The sequence below is a fragment of the Chaetodon trifascialis genome, chromosome 24 (genome assembly GCF_039877785.1).
Source record: "Chaetodon trifascialis isolate fChaTrf1 chromosome 24, fChaTrf1.hap1, whole genome shotgun sequence".
In the NCBI taxonomy this organism is placed as follows: domain Eukaryota; kingdom Metazoa; phylum Chordata; class Actinopteri; order Chaetodontiformes; family Chaetodontidae; genus Chaetodon; species Chaetodon trifascialis.
The window spans coordinates 7,715,589-7,742,315 of record NC_092079.1 but is presented as its reverse complement, the minus strand read 5'-3'; the positions used below and the strand labels follow the sequence as shown (position 1 = coordinate 7,742,315).

The following is a 26,727-nucleotide window of genomic DNA, read 5'->3' as shown; positions in this document are numbered from 1 at the left end:
TCAGAGTGTTTCCAGTGGTAAACAAACATGGTGTCTGCTCGTGAATGCATTTTCAGTCGCATTCCTGTCTGAATGAGGAAGGAACCAAGTGTCAGAAGTACACCCAGAGCTTCGCCAGCCTGGTGAGCCGTTCTCTTGCTGTGTCATGCTAAGGCCTGTAGCTGTGCAGCTCAGATTGCATTTCACGCTTGTGTTGCGTTTTTCAGGTGAAGCGGCATGAAGTCGTCATTCCGTAGCTCCGTATGCGCCTGCGTTCATGTACTTGACTCCATCAGGAATGTTTTCTTTGAACCATCACCCCAAACTTTCCTTCACTTGAAACAATCGGTTTTAGCTGCCCAACAGTCGCACGCATGTCGGAAGGCCATGGCGAGCATTGCCATCGAAAACACTGATCCAGTTCATCTTCCAAGGCAGCAACCTAGTTTGTTGTTCAGTTAGGTGGGCGCGTTGAGGAGAAGTGACCACTTTGCTCCAGTCTAATTTGGAAAATGACACAACAGTGCAATAACACGAGCCACCCAAGAGCAAGTTGCTTCTGATTCTGTTACGAGAGATGAAATTTAGATCTTTGGTATTCTGTCATTCTGTGTAAAACGAATGCAAACATCAGGGAAAGACTTACTTGAAAGATCTGGGTCACATGTACAGTGATATGAAAAATCTGCAAAATTGAATTGGCATACAGCAGTTTTGGCATCCACCCAGACACAACAAGGTATCGACATGGAAAAGGTCTTTCTCATTTTCGTGGGACCTTTAACATCCTCTCTCCTCCGCCGTGACCGTCTCAGCAGCCCTCTTTCCTCGTAATTGTCTCACTTCATCCACCTTCAGCCGCTGCTGTTAATTTGACCCCCCTCCCTCCTCCGTTGCTGTCTCTGTTTCTCTGTCTGCCTTGCTCTGTCCTTTCCCATTTGTCCCTTTCCCTCTCGCTGCCTCTCAGCTGAGATAAGGAGATTTAGAAGGAAGGGAACTGCTCCAATGCCTGACGGGGGGGATGTGTTTTTCCTTTGCTCATTTTTTTCCGTCCACTTCCCGAATGTTCTTATTTGCTTAAGAAGCAGGCCGACTTCAGCGTCGCCATGTAAATTTGATGTCACTCATTGTGACAGTTTAGTATTGGCCAGACCCAGCATGTCCTCTTTCTCTCAATATTTTTCACCTTTCTTGCAGTTTCTCATTCAAGGCCACAGTGTACTTGCTGTCAAAACCAATTCCGGTTTTGTCGGCGTGTCCAGACAAAGGACGCATTTGAGGAAACCGTGAAGCAGCACTTTACCTTTTCAAATCATCATTGTATGGCCCACATGAATGCTTGGCAAACTGAAACATCTTCACCCAGCCATCCTTGGTCTAAAAATCATGCAATAGGCTGCTTTCGCCTGTAAGAAAGCAATTTTATTCATTTGAACAGCATAAACCTGGAATTTTACTTCCACGCAAATGTATCCGTGCGACCCCTGTGCACATTCTCCGATGTGCAACCTGGTAGAAGCTTAACTTCTACAGGCATTACCTGACTTCAGCCTTGTGTATACTGGTGTTTCTCATCACTGGTGAAGCACCTTGTTGCGCCCTTCAAACAAAAGGTCTGTTCTTGTTCAGCTTTAGTTCATGGCGATGAGGTATTAGCGAGAACTCCATGGGATCACGTTGTTGATTTTCATCTCTAAAGCCCAGTAAGTCTTCTCCAGATTGGTCCGGACTGATCTCCGCATCTTCCCGCTGCACAGTAATTGCTGGGATTAAAGCGCTTTCTGTGAGCGGCTTTAAGTGCGGAGGGATGTGCTGCTCTGCACACTCATACAGTCAGAAATGCGTGTTCTGTGATTATGCAGAAGACGTCCAGTCTCCGCTCTATGTTCTCTTCCTCCGGTTTCATGCTTATTTCCTCTCATCTCAACCCTGATGTCATAACGCTGAGTCTTGCTTTACGGATGAACTGGATTGCAGAGGACTGTCACTTTGCCTTACAGCAGAACCGAGTCTCAGCAGTCAGTATTCAAATCCAAGGCTGTGATTGGTGATAAATGTGTATAATTAGACTGAGTAAGGGCCAGTAGTCTTCCTATCGATTTCTTGGCTCATTTAGGGAATTAAGGGGTCTTCAAATTCCTAAGCACAGCAGACAGGACTGGGGGATTAAATGGAGAAGGTCCCATCTTTCAGGGAGGAAAACTTCCCTGCATGTGCTCACAGAGATGCAATCATGGGGTGCCACACCAGCAGGTTCTGTGTTTTCTTTGCCCCCAGAATAAATCGATCACAGCCGAAATGTGTCTCTCGGACATTGTTGTTTCTGTCCTACTTATTGTTGCCGCCACCTCTGAAGCGGCAGTGTATGATCTGAACACTGTGTTCACCTTGAGATGTCTCCCCTGGCACTGGTGTGTTTGTCAACCACGAGGGGGTCTTTAACCTACATAGGTAGCTACATTAGCCGGGCTAAAAGCAAGCCACAGACCCTGCTGGAAAACAGCCAAGTCAGCAGCAGGACGTGAGCTATGAGCTGGATGTTCGGACATAAGGGGGGGTGAATAGCTTCCCTCAGGCTTTTTCCAAGCTTGCTCAAAATGAAAATAGCCACAGTACGCTATCCTGCTGCTGTGTTCCAGGCACACATCCTGTGATGACCAGAAGGAGGACAGCGAATTAGATTTTCTAAACGTTGTGCTGGATTCATTTATTTTGCGCATCAGATACCTTCACGTGACAAAAGCACATTGAAAATAACACGAATAGATTTTCTTTTATTGTTGGCTTTATTGCATATTTCTGTTCATTTTATTGCTCCGTGCTTGCGTTGCTTGGGGGGATGTGAGGTATCCATGGGCAGCTTTGTTGCTCACCAATTATGTAAGTGGTAATTTCCTTCATATGCAGCAATAACCAAGTGGTTTGAAAATAAGATGAAACGAAGATGCTAACCAAATACATGTCCCATTTATGATCTAAAAAGCTGCTAAATTTTGCATTATATATAGTTGTGTTTTATAATATTTTTATAGACGCATAGGCCTCTTTTTAGCTCTCCCTGTCTGTGCAAACATGAGGCATCAATGTCAATAAGCGCTTTTCCTTCAATGACAATTATCGTACCACTGTGCCATCAATATTTTCGTTTTTGTCGGTGCCAAAAAGCCAAACGAGACTCAACCTTTCCCACTGGCTCATGGCTGGAGAAGGTGAAAGCTGCGCCGTGCGGCTGATTTAAAAGAATGGAGTGGAGAGCCAGGTCGATTCTAATTTGGCCCCCGGACTGCAGCTGATTGCGAGGATAACGGTGCTGTTGAGTTGCATTACGCTGCTGTCGTCTGGCTGATACCTGATTGCAGCTTATCAGAGGCATTTACATCACTGATTACCTTCTGCCTTCTGTGACTGAACCCAGACCAGCTGGAAGACAGTAAAATTGACAAAAGACAGTATGAAATTCTTGATAATGACAATCAAGTGAAAGCATCCATCACAGTTTGGACACCGTTTTCTTGTTCTCTGATCTCCGGTCCCTGCTGCAGTTTTCCGGCCTCTTGAAGAATTATCAACTGCGCAAATAAAAACAAAAGCGAGCACAAATTGATCACTAACGTCCTGAGAGAGTGTACATTCACTTCTCTGTCAATAGCTTCATCATCACTTGTTCCCCCCCTGTCTTTCCTGCTCCCGTGGGGTCAGAGAAAAGGTTGGACGTCGCTGTGTGTGTGTGTGTGTGTGTGTGTGTGTGTGTGCGTGTGCGTGTGCGTGTGCGTGTGCGTGTGCGTGTGCGTGTGCGTGTTGCGGGGAAGGGACTAGCTATCGCTGGATAACTGAGTTTCCCTTGGCAGCAGGCCTCGGAAGTGTCACTGCTCATAGACCTCCACTCTAAGCGCATCCAAGTGCTTCCCTGTCCCCGCACATAATTTGCTCCTGCTAAGGATGAACCTGTCACCTGGAGGTTTTTCCAGGCAGGGATGGACTCCAAACCCCACAACAGGACCTTTATCTCTGCCTTGTCTCCAAGTTTTTTTTTATTTTAAGCAGGCATAATAACTGTAAATAAGATCAGATTTAGCTTCAGACGATTGGTTCAAATGCTGAATCATTTGGGGAACACTGCACACACGTGCACACAAGTGCAGTGATCCAGTGTCATTGAGAATTACTGATCAAAGCACCTTCGCTTAATAGACTGAATCATTGATCACAGGCCATTAGGGTCACCTCTGTCTCTGCAGTGCTTTCTCTTGGATTAGATGTGATGAAGAGGGACATTTCTGAAACAACGAGGTGTCATCATTATTATATATTATTATGTATTATGTATGGCACCCTGCACCTGGGAGTCAGGACTGGCATGCCTGCAGTGCAAGGGCATTGGAGGTTGTATTTTGTGTGCGCTGATTTATGTGTTTCAGAGTTTGAGATTGACGCTTTTGCCTCCAATAATAGTCAAACTAAGTTAGTCTTGAAAATACGAGATGTTAAAGAAGTTGCTCATGGGAAATAGAAAAAGAGTGAAGAGAGTAAAAACCAAAAGAGGGAGGCTAATACTGAGGCACATGGAGAAAGGGGGGAAACAGGAGGGAAATAAAACAAAGGAGCTCAAATGGAGGAGAGGAGAAAGTGAAAAAGAAGGGAATGTAAGGATGAGTGGGAGAGAAATGGAAGGCAGATGAGTCTACGTGTTTGTGAATGATGAGGTGTGTGATGGGACCTAATCTGCTGTCTGCTCAGTACAGTGCACACTCTGTGCTCTGAATGTGAATGGGATGCTGTTGCAGAAAACTAAACTCTGCACCTCCTCCCGTGTCTTCTTTCTCTTGCAGCTTCGTGCACCAGGCCGTCCAGCTGTCAATCACGACTCCGACCAGTCGGCCTTCGAGTCGAGGCGGGTACGGCATGGCCGCGAGCCTGCACACTCCGGCGGTGAGCTGCTTTTGCTAATTATTTTCATTGTGGGATTTGATTATGCTTGGATGGGACAGACTTGTTCATGACTGGAAGGTCACATTTTCAATCTGTCTGTTGAAATTATCCTTGAGCGCAGCAAAGAATCCCACCCTATGTTTGTTTTGCTTGAGGTATTTGAGTTAGATGGGAAGATTTACACCATTCTTCATGTTTTAAAAATAAAAAGCTGTCACCAGCCTGTTCGTTTAAGACTGGAATCAGCAGGAAACAGCTCGCCTGGCTCTGTCCAAACACAAGTGGAAAAACTTCAATTTGCCATTTTACAGGGGGACTACTGACCAGACTATTTCCTGGCCAAGATCAGTAACCTCCTGGAGTTTGCGCTGGTTGCCTGGTAACTGGCCCTGAGCAAGAAATAATCTGGCACATAGCCCCCTGTAAAACGGCAAAATCACATTTCAAGGATATGAATTAAACGACAACAGCAAACAAGAGGCTAATTAGCAAGATTTCAAAGTGCTAGGTGGTGGATTTTGCTACCTTTGGACGGAGCAAAGCCCTCTATTACCAAATGTTTCCAGTCTTTAGCCTAAGATATGTTGTCAAATGTATGGAACATGAGAGTGGTATCAACTTAATTAGAGTGGTGTTTGCTTAATATTTTGAAAAGATGAGAGCTTGCTAGCTTATCAAACTTGTTTACATGTCGGCTACAGACAAGCCAGTCCTTTCTTCTTTAAGTAGGACTTCAATACTTGGTCTGGACTGTAGTCTTGGGACTTGGTCTCCCTCAACATTTGCCTGTAACCTCATCAAACTGGCAACAATCGATCGATCGATCGATCGATCCTTCAAATCAACAATGGCTTTAATAGGAAAGATCCCCTGGATGGATAAAAGATTCATGACAGTCTTCGTTGTAGAAACCATTAACTCCAAGCAGATTTACGCAGATTTTGTTTGCACGCGATGAAACATTTACGTAACCTTGCTCTGGGCAAAGGAAAACACAGAAGATGTGAGTGTGCAGGTGAGTCTTTAGACCTGAGCAAAGGGTCATTATGAGTTTGTTGAACGTTAAACAACATTAATGGACAGGATTGAATCTGTGAATATGTCAATGAATATTTAAAATGATGTATATATTTGGATAGAAGGGAAAATCGCTAACGTTTCATAAATATTGATAGACAGTGTTGCCCGAAAGCCTTTGGTGCAATAGAGGATAAATCTTAGCTAACATTGCAAAGTTCCTGTTTTTGTGCACTTGGTGAAAAATGATAGATGTTGATCGTTCTCCAGATGACAGAGGAAAGTCATTGAGGGAGAAGTTTTTTTGGCAGCGGGCTCTTTTTTCACAGGGTTCCCAGTCAAACGGATAGGCAGTGTGACAGGCCACTCAATAGAAGTCAGCAGTGATTATGCAAGTTGCTTATGCCTAATGAGAGAGGTCAGCGCATTGCCAAGAGAGTGGGACACAAGCCCAGTCTCACACTGAGAAGTACAGTACACACTGCTGTAGAATAATGCGCCGCACAAAAACATATTCCTCATTTGTCTGAGCTGCAGAAAGTGAAGCGTCCTCCAATATTACTCAAGAAAATGGACCCGACTGAATATTTTGTCAACAAAATCCCAGATTTCAGATCTAAAGAGTTTCATGAAATATGCTATATTTGTCTGTGTTGCACCCCTTGCAAAGTAAACCAGTTCGGTGTAAGAGGAGCAGGTCCACAGGACATCATCAATAATGTTGACATAGAGGAAAAACACACTGTCTGCTTTGCATTTCTGGGCCCATTTGCTTTTTTGGTGGCACATTTTATTCCTGCAGACAAGTAGCCAAGCATAGATTTTTCAAGGTACAGCAGCCAGACCTAAAGCATAAAAGATACATGTCAGGTTTTGGTGTTGGTCTGTCGGACTCAGACAGCGAGGGAGTGCTTCTACAGAGCTGCCACATCGCATCAACATCATATTGAGTTCATATGTCTTTTCTCTTTTTGCTCCAACATTTGCATCACCGCGAGAGATTTTGCATTAAGGATTGTTGATAATTGTGCAGTTGGCAAGGCGTATGCAGCGAATCCTGCAGGTTTAAACCACAGCCTCGAATTGAACTTGCTCAGGTGTCATTTTTTTGGCTTGGATTTTGGTCATGTGACAACTGGTGGTCATAAATTTTGTGGGATTTTAACATTTCTCTTTGTCAATGATGGTGTCAAATGCGAGTGTCCTCCGTGATATTTCTCTTGCTGACTCCTGGTCGATGCTGTGACCAGTCGTGGTTTGTTGTTTGCAAACAGCTGATGTCTGCCTCCGCTGCTCTTTCAGTCTTTTCCCGAGGGTACTTTCCGTTTGACCAATGCCGTGCTCATCACAGCTGTTGCAAGTGATGCCACATACCACCCCAGTCTTTCTTTCCCAGGCGAGTCTTTTGGGGTGTACCAGCAGAGCTCTGAAGGTGTTGAACGGTTGTGGTTGGTTTTGTGCCTTCAATATCCTGGTTATTGTGTCACTTAAGTCCTCTACTAAGTTCTATTTGCTGCAGAAGGTAGTGGGATACGCTCAATAGTTCCTGGAACAGGCACATATGTGTTTCAAAGGCTGATAATCGTGCCAAGAAAGTAGTTAATGGGCTCAAATCAAGACTGAGGGCTGCATTTTTACCCTCAGTGCACACTGGAAGTCATGTTTGATTGCATACCTCTTGCATTTGTCTATATTTTGTGCTTCTTTTTACTCTGTGATGTTGTATCATTAGCTAGCAGAAACTCAGAAGCATTTCAGTACTTCTTTTTTAACCTATATGCCAACTGCTCGTCATGTATTTTAGTATGTGCCATTCAGCTGTTGAGCATGAGCAACGCACAGCATGTGTTAATGAACTGCATCATTTGCATTTATTCTGAAAATGCGTTCAGTCTTTAGACAGATTCACAAACAGAGCCACTGATGCTCAATCCTCCTCACAGGGAACCATATATGAGTAGATGACGTACTGTATTTATATGCTGACATGTGTACTGACTGCAGATTTCACTCCATATGATAGTATGAACAGTGGCTCTGATAGGAGCCGCTCTGAAGATTTGTATTCCTTTTATTGCCAGTGCATTTCCATATGGCCAAACAATTTGTGTTATGTTCCCCTTAACACCCTACCAGAGAGCCCACCCCCCCACCCCCCCAGGCTGAGCCAGCTTTGGTTGACAGAACAGCATCCTCTCTACACTTTATCTCCCTCGCTCATTGCTTTGATGTGTTGTGATTGCGTTGGTGTGGCGGTGGTGTGCTGGGTGGGAGGGGTTGGGGATGGGGGGGTGCGGGGGGGGGGTAGCAGAGAAAAGCGTTCTGCAGTGAAAATGTGCTCCCACTGAAGCGTAGAGAGACTGCAGCACAGTGAACGAGCCTGTGCACCACCTGCAGTCGTGTGTGTATGTGTATGTGTGTGTGTGTGTGTGTGTGTGTGTGTGTGTGTGTGTGTATGGGAGAGAGAGAGAGGGAAATAATCACCCAAGACACAATGATTCAACACCCCGCTCGTCTCCTCCTCTGTCATCCTCCATCCTTTCTTTCTCTCCTCCTTCCTTCTCTCCCTTCGACCCAATTCTCCACACACACTACAATCATCTCACCCTCTGCCTGCCTTGTATCCGCCTTGCACCGTGACGGTGCTGCATGTCCATTTGTGTGTATATTGCGCATGCTGGCGTGTGTGTGTTCACCAGTGCTCTCTGCTCAATATTCTCAAACACATTCTCCCCGCCTTCCTCTCCTCCTGCGACTCGCTGCCTTCCTTTTTGTCGTTGTGCTCCTCTCCCGGTGCCTCTCATCTGCCCATCCTGACTCCTCCATCCACTCTTTCCGTGCCTTCTGTTGCTCCTCCACCTCTCCCAGTGATCACTACTTGATGCGCACTTTCCCTCATACGCACATCGCCGTCTTCTCCTCGGCGACACGGGCTTCAACTCTGAAATACAAACACCGAATCAATACACTCAATCTGTCATTCTCAACAGAAACCCCTTCTGTTTTCCATCCTTTCTCTTCTCTCTTTCAACCGCTGTGTTCCCAGTCATTTCTCCTTTTCTCCCCCCCTCCTCACTCTTTTGCTCCCCTCCTCCCGCGCTGGCTGAGTAAGTGCTGCAGCATCAGTGCATGTGTGTATGTGTGAAAGAGCAGCACACACACAGAGAGAGAGAGAGAGAGAGAGAGAGAGAGAGAGAGAGAGAGAGAGAGAGAGAGAGAGAGAGAGAGTGTGTGTGAGCGGAGTGTGTGAGCGCGAAGCACCGGGGATCCTGAGCCTGAAGGAGAGCCGTGTGACAAGAGGGGGGCTCTTCTGCCTGTGGATGTATGTGCCAGGACAGCATTTTTTTTTGTTTGTTTTTTTTTGCAGGCGAGCGTGTGCGTGAATGTGTGTGTGACAGACAGCGAGTGTGGGCATGCCAGCGTGCGCGTGTGTATGTGTAACAGTGTCGTCGATCAGCGACGGGCTCTTCGCATTATGCAGCCGACGGCGCTCATCACACTTTGAGGACTGACTCATCCAGACCGGGCTGTGGAGACAGAGGACACGAAAGAGAGAGAAAGACAGATGGATGGAAAGGCAGGAAGACAGTTTTAGGCTCTTGATGCTTTGGGTCCCTCTAGACCGCCCAAGGGTCTAGTCCGTTTGTGGGACGCCAGTCGCTTCACAGTGGCCCCCCTTGTTCCCCCACAAATTGGAATTGCAGACACATAACCAGACAGGTAGCCAAAATTGCCAAAAAAAACCCTGAAAGGAAAATAAATCCCCAGTCGCCGTCTGACTTGAAGGAAGATTTTCAGTTCGTTTCTGCTCCACGGACTCGGACAAGAGGGTCTCCTGTCTCCGCAGGGTCTTTTTTCACTTGACATCAATCTTTTCACGGGGGTTGCAGGATCCTATCCCGGAGATAAGAGGCTGGCAGACGAGACGGGACAGACGCAGGCATGGCTCGCCTCAACTGGTGCCTGGCTGCCGTCATCAGCTGGGGCAAGTTCCTCTTCGCCTGCTTCTTTCCTCTGCGGGGGGCCAAGCGAGACAAGGTAAGACTTCACGGAGGTGGGGGGGAAGGGGTTACCGCGAGCAGGAGACTGACAAGGGATTCAGTGGACTTAGAGGACGAGTTCTGCACATGTCGTCCTTCATGTCTCACTTCAACCCATGCAGGTGACTTTCTTCTACAATAAATACCAAAAATGATATCTGGAATCCTCATCCTGCGTGACATAAACACCAGGACAGGCCTTGCTCTCAGTCATACCACCCAACCATTGCGAGCATACAGCCGGCTTTACCTAAACCACCAAATGACGTAGCTGTGAAAACGAGCTTGGCGGCTGGTCATGGACCATGGGCTGTGGAAGACTGGTTGGTGTCCCTCTCAGTGCCGATTCAAGGTCAGTGTTACATCTCCAAGTGGTCTCCAGGCAGCTCCTCCAGAAAAAGATGGTGGGGGAACCATGGGGGATCAGATTTTGGCTTTGCCACTAGAGCCAGGCACTTGCAGCAGCCACCTGGAACAAACGATAGCTGCTCCTGATACATCGGGTCACCTTGCATCCACAACTGCAGAATTGTAATGCACCATTATTGGTGGTTTGCGTATTCCCAAGAAAGGGCTCTCGATTCCCCCCCATTCATCCCCTGCCATTGCACGCCAGGCTGTATTTGCTCATTTTTTGATGCAGGGGCTTGTGAGCCTTTCATCGCTGCGCCATATTCCGATGGTCATATGGCACATGTGTATGAACAAGACAGGCCAAACGGAGTTCATTGAATGGTATCAGCTGAATGCACACTTTCTTTGTCTGTTCCCCTGGAGCCAGTGTTATTAGCAAAACCTGGACCCCAGTCTTTGCTTCTTTTTTTTTTTTGCTCTTCTCTAGCACATAATCAATCATGTGTAACAACTCTATGTCTTAATGGCACTATTTCCTCTTACCCACATTCGCACATGCACTTACACACATGCGAGGACACCAGAAACACTGCCTGAGGAGACCCTCTGATGAATGGTGATAGGTGGGATAATTTCGAGGCGATTATTTTTTTTCCTCTCCCCTGCCTTTTTTTTTTTTTAACGCAATGAGCATCTCCAGAGCATAGAGAGACCTTTTTTTCATAGTAGTTGTCCTCAGGCAGGAAACACTGACCAAATCAGCTTAATGCACTGCATCCTCAGCAGTTTTTAAAAATAATCTGTCCCCCAGTGAGTATATTATCATGAAGTAAAGACACCTTCCGGGACTTCCGTGTGCCCTCACACCTTTCATTTTTTTATCCTCGTCTTTGGCTGATTCTGCATCGTGAAAGGCTTTCGATCATAAATACCAGTCAGAAGGTTGGAAACTTGAGTGTTGCAGTGCTCTAACTCTCCCTTGACCGCAAGCTTTCTGTTGTTGCGTATGTGAACTGGCAGTGTTGGTGTAATAAAGTCTGGCGATGATGGTATTTTGCTCGTGGTGACACCGTAGCGTGCAGTGCTGCAGCCGCCCGTCTCTTCAAGCCCCAACACCCTCCCACCGGCACCAACACCAGCAGCAACCCCCCCCGCCCCCCCGCCCCATTGCCGCAGCTCCTTATCTCTACACCCGCGCTCAATCCCACCACACTCCCCTTGTCGCACTCTCACATATGTGTGTGTAAGTGTGTGTGGAGCTTGTTAGTGCCTTTGCAGACACACACACACACACACACACACACACACACACACACACACACACACACACACACACACTCATACACTCATTATACATCTCCTCCACCCTGTGCAATGAATCCCCAACCCTTTATGCTCATTCAGTCACAGCTTTTGCTCAACCTGTCCTGTCAGCACTGGTCTTTTGACTTTGTTTAAATTTTTCTCTCGCCTAGAGAAAAAGGATCAATAAATGGATGGTGCTAAATGAAGGTTTTTGCAGCATTTTTGGGATAGAAGTTGTAGAGATGGGTGGTTCAGCCACATCTTCGACTCTTGTACACTGTAAAATGGGACATATGCTTGCCACTAGGGATGTACCCTTGTTAAGGTATGGATATTGTACCCTTAGGCGCGGACTACATTTGTGCCCTTGTCCTTTGTACTTTGGAAGGAACATTCACGCGGCCCCAGTGATAAAAATGTGATTTGATCACTGCAAAAAATGAGATTTTTGTCAATATTTCAGCCCGGAGAGTCTGATTTTAAAAGAATTTTCAATTTGTCTGCAGTTGTGTTGGCTTGTTTCTGAACACAGACACTCATTTCTAGGAAATTCTTGAAAAAAGTTGGTTTGTGTGGGGAGAAATGTTGATATATTCTGCAGTGTTTGATTTTTTTAAAAAGAAAATGGGGTTATTAGGAGTCAAAATAGACAGATGTTCCTTGATAGAGAGTTTTTGCACCGATAATTTCCATCCCTTTCCGTTTTTTCGTCGGGAAAGGCATAGTGCACGCCTATGTAGTCGATACATTCAGGATCATCCTCAAAACTTTTCCACCCTGTGATCACAACTGTGATATTCTCGCTTTTAGCTCAAGATATAGCTGTAAAAGCTCTCGCCGCTTGTGTAGCCATTAATTGCAACAGCAGTCGCTAAGTGGCCAGTTTTTAAGGGATTAGCTGTGCATAAGCTTTAAGTGAGCTCCTCGGTGGCCACGTTCTTCTTTGATGGGGTGAATAAATAAATGAGGATTTTAAAAAACATACATATATATAAACACTGAGTCAGCTTTAACACCTGAGCACCAAGCAAGCAATACGTGGTTAATAGATAGCTAAAAGTAACAGATGAAAAGTTGAAATAGATTGCTAAAAGTAACGAATAAATGGTGGAAATCGTGAAAAGTACTGGATAATCAGTTGAAATATTTGTTGTTGTTGTTGTTGTAGGCTACAAAATAAAATATCCACTTTTATGTAGCGAATAGTGTAACATCCAGTTTATAATCCATTCATGAAAACATTTGGACCATGATGGTGCTGATGAAGGGGTGCTTGTGTTCATCTGACTGTGGGAGTACATGCGGGGCTTCGTTAAAAGGTTGGGATCTGCTGGTGCACAGAACACCGTTCAGTCTGTTGCTCCTCTCTCGCTCCAGCTGCAGCACTGGAGCTGGTCACGTGACCGGCTGGGAGGTGAAAGTGGAGAGGTAAGGCTCCGTGTCTTCCCTCGGAGGACCGCTGTGAGGTGTTCAGTTTCCATGGCAACGTGGCTCACACAGTCCCCGCGTGACGGGGGCCGGGTTACGATGGGAGATGGGCTGGAGGCATTGTCAGTGCGTGCATGTGTTTGACTGTGAACGCGCGGCGGTGTTGCGAGGCGGAGACGGGGTAACGGCGAGAGGCGGGAGGTGGAGGCATGATGGTGTGGAAAGGTTTTCTCCATGAGTGTTACTATGGTGACACTACTGTGGTACTATGGCAGGGGAACCCTCTACTCTCCAAAACTCCCTCCTGTCTCCTCTTCCCTCCTTTCTTTTCCTTTCAGTTTCTTTCCTCGGGTTTGATTGAATCATTCCCCATGTCTCTCCTTCCCTCCCCTCCCCTCTCCTTCTGTTCTCTTCCTTTACTTTTATTTCATTGAATTTCCTCTTGTGCCCTTTCATATCCTGTCCTCTTCTCTTTCTTTTGTTTTCCTCTTGGTTCCTTTTTTCTTTTATTTCACTTCCTCTCCTCGTCTTCTCCTTGTGACTGCTGTCCTCTCCTTTCATTTCATCAGATTTCCTCTTGTGTCCTTTCATCTCCTCCTCTCCTTGCCTCTTGCCTCCCTTTCCCTCATTTTTCTTTTCTTTTATGCAATTTCATCTTATCTCCTCTCCTCTATATACTGTTCCTTTCCTTACATTTCATCCAGTTTTCTTTCCTTTTTGCGTCTCCTTTCCTCAACTTGTATTTCCTCTCATCTTTTCCCTTCCTGTTCCTTTTATTTTATTTAATTTGCTCTTGTCACTTCCCCTCCCCTCTCCCCAGTTTTCCTTTCTGTTTCTGTAATTCGATTTCAGTTTCCCTGCCTTTTGTGCCTCCTTTCTTCCTGTTTCCTCTCCTCTCCTCTGTATTTTGTGTTTACTTGCCTGCCTATTAATTTACCTAATGTCCCCACGGCCAGTAAATTCACATCAGGCAGTGCTGCAGACAGCCAAAAGAGAAGAGGGTGATGGGAAGCCTGTCCACTGAATGGCTCCTTATTCTCTCCCTCCAGATTGCCTCTCCAGCATATGCATGAAAACCTCCTTCATTGCTTGTTGTATTTATCACACGCTCCCAACTTAACTTCCACACTGAGTAATGTTGGCCGACCGTGGCGATCGGTAGGCAGGTACCGCACCCAGAGAATTGCAGGCTTCTGCCCTGAATGGCTTACTGTGTTCTGGGCCGGCGCTCAGCATGATGGATGCTCTGTTATTCTTGCATTAAAGCTTTAATGTGATGGATTCTCCAGCGGCAGAAGACTGCAGAGTCAATGTGGAATACTTCTCTTTTTTTCTTCTCTTCTTAGTTTTTGTTGAAGCAGCGCGACCAAAATATTTGAATATCTTGTCTGGGGCGTGTTTGTGTTGGTGGAGCTGGTGATCAAATATCAACCTCTCTGTGCATTTGTCAGTTTCTATACATGTGTATGAGAGTTCCCCCAACCTTTATAGATATAGATATAGCGGGCTTCTAACATCATTCGTCTGGGGTTTGATTGACTGTCTGAAATAGTCTGAATTCCCTTTTCCATGAGTACAATTCTGTGGGAAACAAAGTGGATGCGTAAGTGTGTGTGTGTGCTGGTGCCTGCCTGCCTGCCTGCCTGCCTGCCTGTGTGTTTTCAGTGAGCTTCGGCATGTTGCATCGGGAATAAGGGAATAAGAACCTGACCTCACTGTGCAAAAATGTTGTACTGAGAAAATACACCACTCCCAATAGCACACCCAAAATCAATGCTTTTTGCAGGTAGTGAAGTATCACTTAAATGGCCACTCTGGCTTCATCCAGACACACACACGCAAAAACAACCTGAGATGCATGCATGAGTAGTATATATACATTTCTAAAAGCACTGCTTGCTGTTACCCATCTGCAGAGACAGTCTGAGCGTTGGTTGGAGGCCACTAGAGGCTGCTAGCAACCCAGTTTAGACCAGTTGGCTGCAGGGGAGAAAGTGGCTGCCATGTATAAAACACAGGCACCAAATCCTTTTAAAAACCAGTTCAGGAGTTAACATGACTGCGATAGCACAATCAGCTGCATTTCCCACTGTGTCCACACCCTGCTCTTTGCTGGCATTATGTTAATAGAGTGCACACGGAGGGAGACGCACACACAAACACACACAGATTATGTGTCAGGTTAGCCTATGGATCGAGGTAACTGTTACAGTGGAAGTGATGGAGTGCAGCAGGGATCAATAGAGGGTGTTTTCTCAAAATGAATTGGCTCTTAGCCCTTTATGGATCTGACTGTGGAGTGATGTAATATGCCCGCACCACTGATATAATGTTGATTCAGTGCTGTACTTTGTACAGATGTACACACGCATAAAGCAATCCCTCACACATGTGCTCAGCAGTGTTTGCATACATGCATGTTAAGATATTTTGTATATCCACGCACATATGAGTACATGCATGGAGGTAAAGAAAAGTGTTCATCGGTTTTATAGCATTCGAGATGTTGTCCCCCACCTGCTCAATCTGAATCACTTAAGATAACAGTTTAATTCGAAATGTGTAGAAGTTAAATGTTGACATATGTGACCCATATGCATGAGCGGAAATATGTATTTCACAATACAATAGTACAAGGAGATTGAAAAATGTGGGCATTTATGGGAAGTCAACTCCGTTTTGAAGTTTTGACCTTCCATTTTCAAGTTTAGCCTTATGGAAGTCTAATTAGGATCACCTTGTTGAGCGTTTCAGGTCAGAAGGTGGGTCCTTTGCTTTTTCAGTTTCTTGTACAGCTTTTCAGAAGCCGTTATGTCAGTTTTCTGGCAAAAACTTGAAGGATGTTGCCACTTTTCCTGCACGAGTAATGCACGTGTTGCCACATCGGCATTATTGTATGCATACGTGCACATGACCTTTATTTGAGTGTGTGCATGAGGCTGCATGCACATCATATGTGCCATATCTGTACACCACAGTGATGAGTCCTGCCAACTTCTGCACCAACTACCTGTTCGTTTTTCACTGCTTTGCGGCATGTCCAGCCACTCGGCTGCTGGCGAGTCCTGCAGATATTTTTGAAGGAGGAGATCTGGAAACAGGAAGGGTTTGGCGATGAAAAATTGAAGTGACATTAGCACAGACATGAGCGAGCATGCTAGCCTGCATTTTAGAGGTGGAGGGAAAGAGAGGTGAGGTATGCAACGCAAAGAAGCCAAGGGGGTGGAGGGTGGTCAATGAATAGCGTGTGTGTATGTGTGTGCGAGGGAAAGGAGGGGCTTACAAGGATCATTTGAGGAGAGGGGAGTTTTGGGAGGGAGAAAAATAAAGGCCGAGACCCACCTCCCCCCTTCCCGCCGTGGAATAAAGTTACCACACTTCAAGAGGGACAGAGAGGAGGGCAGAAGTGAGTGAGCGAACAAGAGAGAGAGAGAGGAGGACCAGGACTGGAGGAGGTAGAACAAGCAAGAGAGGGAGGGAGCTCAGATGCAGGAGACTGACTAAGGCCATCAGAGAGAGCAAACGAGAGCAGCATTCCCTTCCTCTGTGCACCTCGCACGTCTGGCATGGATCTGTGCTGCCAAAGCCTGCATGGAACCGGCGGGAATTTCTGGGAATACTGTGAATTTCTGCCGTGAGCACCGCGAGCCCCCGTGTGGCACTTTTTCCAGGATGCCCTCCGTGTTTCTGTCCCTGCCCTCCGCTCTGGCAGGGAGGGCCAGGACCTGGGTTTGCCTCTCCTGCATGTTTTGGGTAAGAAATCATGGATGGAGATGTGTGTGGGTGCCAGCGATGGGCATGAGGTCAACATCATCACGGAAAGAGATGTAGATTTCCAGAAAGGCAACAAAAAGTGCTGTTTGTGATGCAGTCCAAGTCAGTGGAAGCATGAGACTAGATAGAGGTGTACCCAAACTTAGGCTTCATTAGATGTTCTAAATGACCTTCCACAGTGTTGTCAAGTGGGCGATTGTGTTCATGTGTGAAGTGTAAAGAGGTGAACAGTTCATGGCACTGGCTCCTTCAAACGCATCAGCGCCACTGTTGCCTCTGACTCTTGTATGTTTTGGAAGTAAATATTTGGAGAATGACTGCTTAAATTTGGTTGAGTCTGCACAGGTGTAATGCCATTCGAACCAAACCGCCATCCCTCATCCTCACCAGAGGTCAAGTTCAGATGATCCCTTTGTCGCACACGAGAGCAGGCAAATCTACAGCAGTCGACTCCATTCCGTGATGCGGGCACAGCTAATCTAGTTGACTGCTCTGTGGCGACTCGCATCGGCGTGTTCTTGCGTCGAGTCCACGCGGCCTCGGCACTAGAGCTATTTCTGGTTTCTCCTGTATAATTTAATCTGCTGCTGCTCGCTTCTCCTCCTATCTGGGACTGACTGAGTGTGTCAGGAACCGGGGGCTTTCCACACAGCATCTTGGTCAAAAGAAAGAAGAAGAAAGAAAAAGTCAAACATGCCAGCACACCCCTGGACATGTGTGAAGATGTGCGTGGACCTAGACGCGTGTCAAAGGGAAGTCTTTTCTTGCAGAGGAGCATAAATTCTGCCTTAAAGCCTGCAATGTCTTCCCTGTTTGAGAAACCCTTCCTCCCATACATGTGAAATACAAAATGTGCCTTATGAGATGCACCTCAGCCACATAATCATACATTAGATTGAAAAACTGCAGGGTTTTGTATGTTAACATATTGCCACATCTCACATTCCCTACCTTTTATTGCTCCAAGCTGCAGTGTAACACCTCCTTTATCGCAGAAGTAGGTGGATTTATTGCTTTTTTGGTTGTATAATGTATACACAGTGTGTAATGATCGCACCCAAGTGTTAAATGAGGCATCTGCCCTACTTTTCTGTAGCTTGCAGTGGAGGAGAGGGCCATTTAGATGCAAGTGGAAAGAGGCAGGGAGGAGGAAAAGCTCCCACGCAGTTCATATGCAAAGCAAGACATTGACTTGTCCAGATGCAGGGGCTCCCAATCCAACATTATCACCCTCCAAATCGACAACAAAAAGCGCTGAGCATTGAAGAGGCGAGCGAGGGAAAGACAGATGAACATTTTTGAGGTGTGACATCAGCAGAGAGAGGAAGGGGAGTAGCGAGCAGAGGCTGAGTGACGTGCAAGAAGCGGGTTCTAAGAAAGCTCCTCAAATACATGCTATTAATAATTTATCACCCCACACACAGAGAGAGAATATTAGATTTGACATGCTGACAGAAACAGCCACAAACGCAGGCTAGTTCCTGCAGCGCTGGCCAAATACTTCTGTGAGCTCATTACCGCCCTACAATATGCTAAGCAGCCCTGCTTTGAAAAACAGCAAGTGTTATTTGACACAGCAGCAGCGATATGATTTCTAACAAATTCACTGAAGAGTTTCCTGCCCGTGTTTACCCGAGCAGAGTCATTTGGAGGCCTTTTTACATGCATTGATGATGTATGCAAACCTTTTTAACACCACCAAACATTATTATCATTATTTACCTAAATGTAAGCAGTCAGTCAATTTGGGATTCAGAACAGGTGACACTGTTTTGTTTTTATTTTGAATTTGTGCTTAAATTCACTAAAAACCCTTCGTATTTCTGTAAATTAAAGGTGCACTTCACTAAATCTAACCATGCACAGTAGTTTACAAGGCAGACAGGGTCTAATACAATCAAATGGCATTATGGGAAATGTAGGAATTCATGTTTGGATGAGAAGTCAGGATATCTCATCTCATGGTGCACCAATTTTAACCATTCATTCTTCTTAGCCGTCTTTCACATGTCCTCCAACTTTAAGTGTAATACCGACCCTCTGAAGCGCCCCTTGAAAAATGCCCCACTTTTCGCGGCCACTCTACTGAGGAAGTTCTAGAGACACGCTCTCTCAGATTTGCAATGGATTTTTCTCAAACGCACTTGCAGACTGTCCAGAGTTGCAGATGCGCACTGGCTGACGGCCGCTCAACAGCCACTCAGACCTCAGCGTCAACTGTGACCCCACAACACAGCGAAGAATATTTCCCCAAGACAGGGACATGAATCTGCTCTGATTTCCACGCTGCTCAAACACAACTTCTGTTTTAGTCTGTTCCAGTAGAAGGCAGCTGGAACACTGTAAGTCAAGATGTATGGTATATCCATCATGTCTTCAGTTGTCTAACAGAGTCCCTTATTGACTGAGCAGAATCCCCGGAGAGCTCTGAAAATCAATCAGACTTTGATTGGACCGTTACTGCCTGCCACGCCTCCGTGTGTGTCACCCCTGTGTGCGTGAGTGTGTGTGTGTGCCGTATTAGGGAATGTCATTTCCCACCGCTAACAAGAGTGTGTTTCTGCTAGTCCTGCCTGGCGATTAGCTTGCGTTGAGTGAGGAGTAATGAATCTGTCTCGGCGTCTCTATGTACCAGTTCCGACAGCGTCATGGCAATGGGATCATCTTTAACGGTTTACGAGGACTAGATCTTCCTGTCCGTCAAAATGATTTATTCTATAAGAGGCAGTAATCCTTTTTTGGGTTTTTTTTATTCTTTTGAAATGTTTTTTTTTCTATTATCATAAAAAAATGTTACACTATCCTCTTATTTTAGTATGAACCCGAATTAATGGGTTCTCTTTGAAGCGCTGACTGTTTTTCAAGGGTCAAGTACTCTCATGTGGCTTCATCAGTGACTGTCGTTTTTGAGGTCGTGACCTTCGGCACGAAGCGCTGTCCGAACTCAGTTGCCCTATTTTCCTCCTGTTCGCAGCGTCGGTGGTGTGGTTTGGAAATAAAATAAAAGAGAAAAGTCCATTTTTTCCAGCATGTAATAATAATGGCGGTGATATTTGTGGTTTTGATGACGCTGTCCACCTCCAAATGACATGAAACTGCACTCAGACCTAGTTTTGGTTAACAGCCTCCGGTGGGACCTCATGTGCTGTTCAGCTGCCACACAGGCTGACTGTCCACAGCCAGAGATCCCTCCAGCTCTCACTGGAGCTTTCTCCATGCTCTCCTTTTCCAACCAGTGCACTTGTGTGTGTGTGTGTGTGTGTATGCATGCATGCATGCATGGCGTGTGATACTGTATCTCTGCGAGTCAGACTGTCCTCAGAGAGTGTAGCCGTCGCTCTGGCTAAAACAATGCTCTGCGTATCTGTGACCAGGTGATTTATATGCGATGTGACCGGATGCCTCCCTCCAGGCCCCCAGGCCACCACCAGCCAGACCGAGACCCAGCTTCAGCACACATCCCCTGGGCACTGTGCACTGCTTTGCCCCCGCATCTCATACCCGAGCCTAGATATCTGCCCTCAAAGTTTAGGAGAGGTTGGCGAGGATGCTGGACCAACAGTCCGGTGTGCTCAAGAAAAAAATATTGTGGATGACTTTTTTTAATCTAATCAATAAATTAACTATTCCAGTGGTCCCAAACTGTGGGTTGGGGGTCTCTAGATAAATCTGACGGGTCATGAGATGAAGGGGAATGAGAGATAAAAAGGGAATACATTTCTGCTGCACAAATTTAAGTTATTTCATCAATCGATCTTCCAATTTATCTTTTGATGAATTGTTTGGTTCCAGAAAACGTCATCAAATAGCCACAGCCCATGGTGATGTCCAGCCAACAGGCCAAAACCCAAATATATTCAGTTTACAATCATGGACAACAATCAAAACCAGCATATAAATGATAATATTTGCCAGTTAATTTTCTGGCAATTGACGAGTTGACTCTATTCTTGGGTGTTCCTGTTATTTTGTCCTTACTGCCTCGCATCAGTAGTATGAACAAGATGCTGTAACTTGAAGGAATAATAATTGGAAAGCACACAAGTGTAACACACACCTGTGCACATAAAGTCGCGGGGTGTGTGTGTTAACATGGAGCAGGCGTGAACAGAGAAATGCTGACAGCCAACCTTTCAAAGCTCCGTCTCTGTCGTGTCCTTGTCCCACACTTGCTTTGCATGTTTCTTTTTCCCTGAGATGGACTCAAAGAGAGGAGAGCTCATTAGCAAACATGGCATTCAAGTTCATTAGCAGCTGGCTAATGATCATAAGCGGCCTAGACTTCATGATCACAGCTCATTGATCTTTGTGTCCCTCATGTCTGCACCTGGTATCGATCATATCGCACACTCGCGCAAACAGCATCACAGCTGCACCCTCACGTACACGTACAGATGTGTTTATTTGATGTGTCCATATAACACTGGACGCACGCGTATAAGCAGGGAGGCAGTCGCATATATATGCACACACAGTTGCACGGCTTCAAAGACAGATCTACTACAATCTGGCATCCGGCCCACAGTGTCCGTCCGCTGGGATCGGCTGTGTTCAGAGCCATAAATAAAACATCCTGAACTCATATCTATGCTCTTGTACATTTATCCATACTCACATGAAGTATGGCCGTACACCGGGTAGAAACCCTGATTGATATTTAACTTTTTTTTTTTTTTTTTTTACTTCCTTGAATTTGTACTCCCAGCGGAGATTCCCTGGCAAGCAAATGTGTCGAGATCCACCGAAAAAACACACCCTGACAGGCTTCTTTTGGTTGAAATCAGTGAAATCTTATCAAACTGTGCCTATGGATTTTAAAGCAACAGCCTGCTCGACATGCTTTGCTATGATTATGGGTACTTCTGTGCTGCCAATCACCGATGTACCCATAATCACAGCGGAGAAGGCCCCTCAGGGGTTGTAACCAGAATAATGACTATCCTGATAAGAGATTTCACTCTCCCCTCTGTTATTTTCCCATCTACTGTAAAAATGTTCATAAATGGACGGGCCTGGGACCTCAATCAATCTGGGGTTCATGGTTTTTAATTGAAGGGTCCTCTGATTTTTGTGCTGAGCAAAGCCGGGCGAAAGCTGGCAGTGCACTTTCATCGAGACCTCTTGCAGACTGATCTTAGCCACGCTGCTAATTTGAGCCGTTTGATATGGCATCTGTGTGTTCAGATCACAGAATCCGAGGGAGTTGAAGAGCGGAGGCCGCCAATGAGAGCGCAGCTTACAGCGAGGTGACGCAGAGTCCTGCAGAGATCCTTTAGAAGAAGTCTGACTTGGGCACAAGTCATCTGAAGACTACGTTGATCTACCAAACTAAGAATTCTGTCACTGAAGGGGCACTTTAATATGCTAAGATAACCCTGATGATGTCACAGTGATGTCATCATGGTCATCTTGACTACAGATTCAAATGAGAAAGGGTGCAAACTGGGAGTGTGGTGTTTGAAAGACATTTTCCAAGCAGTGAGGAAATTTTGATGAGTTGCATCATGGGAAATGTGGTCTTATCCTTTTCTGTGGAGTAAAACTCAGGATACCTCGGGCCTGTGCTGCTTCGATTCTTTTTCAAATATGCCTCTTGAAGCATGGAAACAGCAGAACAGTCACACAGATATCCCAAACATCATCCTGGTTCTCATTTTGCCTCTTTTTGTGTTTCTCATTCTCCTTTTCTCTCGCTCTCTGTCTCAACAAGGCGTCCATTGTTCATGACAGAATTTCAATTCGGTTGGAAATTGAAAGCAGGTGTGGCTCTGCGTTTTCATCTCGGGGTGTGGGGGGGGGGGATTACTTCTCCCTCCCTGGCCTGTTGCTTTCTGTGGGGCCTGTTCCTCACGCTTGACTTCATTGAGTCATGTCATCCAGCATTTTGGCTGCGTTTGACGCTCTTTGTCTTTGTCTATTTTTTGTCCGAGTGACTCATTCGCTCCTTCTGTTCACCTCGTCCATCACCCAGGTAGTCATTCATTGAGACAGCCATTCACCTCACTCACTCACGTCGTATATATCTTACAGTGGACAGCCTTTGTCGGAAAGAGGGAATATTTACAGCAGCCTCGAGGACTCATATGCTGTCAATATCATCGCCAGAAAGTCTTGTCAGGCGGAATAAAGTTTTATTTGTTTTTGATGAGTTTTATTTTAAAGGAGGATGACATTTTGCGCACCCCAGAGAAAAACATGTAATCCCTCTGCTAAATAATACACAGAAAGCCAAAACTAAAGTGGAAAAATGTCCTCAACTTGTAGTTTTTGTCTCTAAAGAGCTGCATTATGTCACCATTGTTCCTCTGAGACAGTTATTGCACATTTGGGGACACTCTGACGGCGCGATTAATGGACTACAGGGTTGTGTCAGTTTCCATCATAATGCAGAATGATACCGCACATCTTTATTCCCCTATTCTCTTTGTGTTTTTAAAGCATTCTTCCAATTCATGCCGAAGGACTTTCGTTTAAGCGAGCTGTAAATGGAACCACATGTGGAGTTTTACATTCGAGGAGGCGCGTTCGAAATGCATGTGGGAATGAAGCTATGCGTGTGTGTGTGCGCGAGGTGTGGTTTTGAGTGTCAGTGAGCTCAAAACACACCTGGCATAAACAGGAAGTCCAGATTTGTGTCAATAGAAAGTTCTAAACTGCATGTTTTCTTTATGTTTCCACGGTCTGGTTTGCACACACTTTAGATCTAAGTGAAAACTTTAGTGAACTTAAAAGCCAGCTAGCTACTACTGAGGCCAAACCACTGTACCAAGATAATAAAAATACCACCCTTAAGTTGTGACTACCTTCTGCATAATCAAATTAACCAGTGGGGAACAACAACTGCCACGTTTTCTTGTATTTAACCCATTTTAGCAGATTTTTTTTTGCCTTCTTGGAGGCTAGTTGAGAACGTATCACCCCTGTCACATCAAACGTGTTCGCCAACAGTCGCCTACACATCCAGCAGCAGTCATCATTGCATTTTGAGTTTAGTTCGGATCAGCTTGGCAAATGCAAGTACACCATTCATAATTTTAGCTTTGTTTTTGTCTCCACCAGCTCCTGATTATAGCCTCTTCACATTAGAATTTGGATGTTTTTAAACGAGCTGCTAGCCAACCACCAACATTTCTCTGAGCATGTCTTTAGATGTACAAACATGGCTGAATGCATGCATGTTCCTGTGTCATCCCTGTGCACAAGGAAAGACCAGTGCCTTTGACAGAGTCACCCTTCCTCCCTCCCTTTCACTTCGTTGCTCCCACGGGTCGCGGTCGAGGTAGCGTAGTGATGCTTTTCATTAGCTAAGTGCAACTGGGGGAGAGGAGCACAGAGCTTTGATTTACTGGGCCTGCTGTCTATAAGCCTGCACACACACACACACATACACACACACTGATGGAAACACCCTTTCTCCTCTTCCACCATCCTAGATTCTCCCATTCAGCCCTTTATCCCCCTTTTTTCTCTCCATCTCCATCCACTTCCCTTCCCTTCTCTTTCAGTCTTTCCCTTTCTGTCTCTCTGCATAACTCTGCTTTCCATTTTCTCTCTCTGGCCTCTCCCGGGAGTCTCCCCCTAACACGACAGAGAGGACAGGGCTTGTGATTTTTCAGCAAGTCAAAAACAACTTTCATGAAAGGTCCAAATTCGTAAAAGTCACTCCAAGTTTCCATGACTGTGAGGTTTATGTCTTGGCCGCTGTAATGGTGATGTTTATTATTATTTAGAAAAAAATTGTATTTCTGAAGCTTGTAGAGTGACTGTTGTTTAGTTTTTTCATGGTAGTCTAGGCGTGTGTTGGTTTTCTTGATTTTGGTGACACCCTTGGTGATAAATAGCTATTACGTTAGTGTTTGAGCCCCACATGTGCAAAATTGCATTGATAAAGAGACTCAATACAGTTTGCATGCAGATATTTCTGTAAAGGTAGGCCTGTTAGTTGGGAACAGAGATTCCCAACATGTATGAGGTTGAACTACTTATCTTGACTTGACAAAACATTTTCTTGATATGAGCGTGGGAGTTTTTTCATACCACCTCATAAAATCACTCATGGATGATTAAGAAACTGATGGCATTCATAAGTGAATTGGCTTTCTGATTGCATGCCCAATTATGAGCTTTACTAACATCTTGGGGAAAAAAAAGTCTAGACCCCGTGTGTGAGCTCATGAAACTCTGGTGCTCATTTCCATCATGGAGGGCACAAGCTTAAGTATGATCCCTGTTTTTCTCTTTGCTGATTGCCCGCCATTTGTGCAACTGAGGCCCTTTTCCCTCTTTGTCAGAAAAAAAGTTGAATCCCAGATGCTGCGTGGCAGCCGTCCAAGAACCATTTGCACTCCTGTTGTGGCGCTACTCACTGTGGGGCTGTGTGCCAAGGTGTGCATGCAGGTTTGTGTGTGTGTAGATGTGTGTGTGTGTGTGTGTGTGTGTGCAAACTCGCGGTTGTATGTTTTCCTCTCCTTTTGTTTTATCCTCCCTCATCCATCATTGTTTGACAGGACACGTTGACCCCAGTTGCCGTGGCAGCCAGGTAACCATGGCTCCTGCCTGTGACACAGCTGGCTGCGTCTGATTGGTTTAGCCGACGGCTTTCTGCCAGGTCATCTTTAACATCAGGTCTGTAGAGTGGCACCAAGGTGCCTCAAGTGCTATTTATAAAGCCAGCCAGGCCCACACTGCAAAAGATGTCCATCCGAGCCGGTCATTTAGTCTCAAGTTTAATCTGAAAGGAAGATTTATTCCAGTTTTGGGGGTTTATTTGTCCACATTTAACTGTATAATTTGTAGTTTTATATGAATTGTTTTTTTAAATAGTGCTCTTTGAAACTAAATTTTGATTTCTTACTCCGCTGGCAGCTGGTTCCACCTGCCTAAAGAAGAAAGAAAATGTGAAAACTCAATCAGATGCATGGAATAGTATGGTCAGGGCAACATTTGTTTCAGTGATCAAAAAATCCTGTTTTTGTGTTGTATTTCTTGTCAGTTTCCACATTATGCTGCCTGGTTTGCTTTTTTCCACATTGTCCTTTTTAATTTGCCCGTCTCAGCAGTCCTCCAATAATCATGATAGCTCAGATTACATTCCTTCACTGTAATGAAACTGTCTGTCTGTGTTTAAACCTGAGCTGCTGTTCAATATGTCAACCAACTCATGAAAGGAAGGAATGTCGTTAACGAGATGGATGGCAGAGTGGCTGCTAATTAAGTTTTTCCCAGAAATTAACGGCACGCGTGCGGCACACTGTTTGTTTGAGGCTACCTGTTGGAACATGCTGCGTCTGGCTCCGTGCAGCCAAGGTCAGCCGTGATTCCTCTCCGGAGCTTGCAGTGAGCGTGTCACAGTGTGACAAAAGCCATTAAGATTTAGGGAGATAGGAGAGCGAAAAAGCGCTGAGAAATACAGTTTTGTAAAAGCTTTGAGCCAAATTGACTGCAGCACATAGAGAGAGAGAGAGAGAGAGAGAGAGAGAGAGAGAGAGAGAGAGAGAGAGAGAGAGAGAGAGAGAGAGAGAGAGAGAGAGAGAGAGAGAGAGAGAGAGAGAGAGAGAGAGAGAGAGAGAGAGAGAGAGAGAGAGAGAGAGAGAGATTCAAAAAGCAACCAGAAAATGAGCTCAAAGGCAAGGAAGCAGCGGATTATACAACTTTCATCAGTGAGCCTCATCATACCTGGACTCCTTTGTAGTTGGAGGAGCTCTGGTTGTAGCAGCAGTGGTAGTAGTGAATCAAATTAGTTGCGGTAGTAGAAGAACTAGTAGTAGTAATTGTAGTCTTATATCAGTCCTACACGTACTGCATGTGTGTCTCCAGAGTTCGGGGAAGATGCAGACTCTTGCAGGTCAAGGAGCTGATGCCCACAAAGTCTCAACAAGCTGATTGGCTGATCCAGCTTTCC

General features: G+C 45.6%; 1 protein-coding gene across 9 annotated transcripts in view; it reads left to right on the top strand.

Moving 5' to 3' along the window:
- The first annotated feature begins 9,118 nt into the window (after positions 1-9,118).
- Positions 9,119-26,727, top strand: part of tns1a (tensin 1a) — a 79,802-nt gene continuing 62,193 nt past the window's right edge. For 7 of the 9 annotated variants that reach the window (XM_070958095.1, XM_070958094.1, XM_070958092.1 and 4 more), the window contains exon 1: positions 9,719-9,963. In XM_070958095.1, coding sequence (XP_070814196.1) covers positions 9,868-9,963 — 96 coding nt within the window. In that variant the 5' untranslated portion in view covers positions 9,719-9,867. Of the gene's footprint in view, positions 9,964-26,727 lie in introns of all 9 variants that reach the window. The other 2 variants (XM_070958089.1, XM_070958093.1) reach the window with 2 other exon arrangements.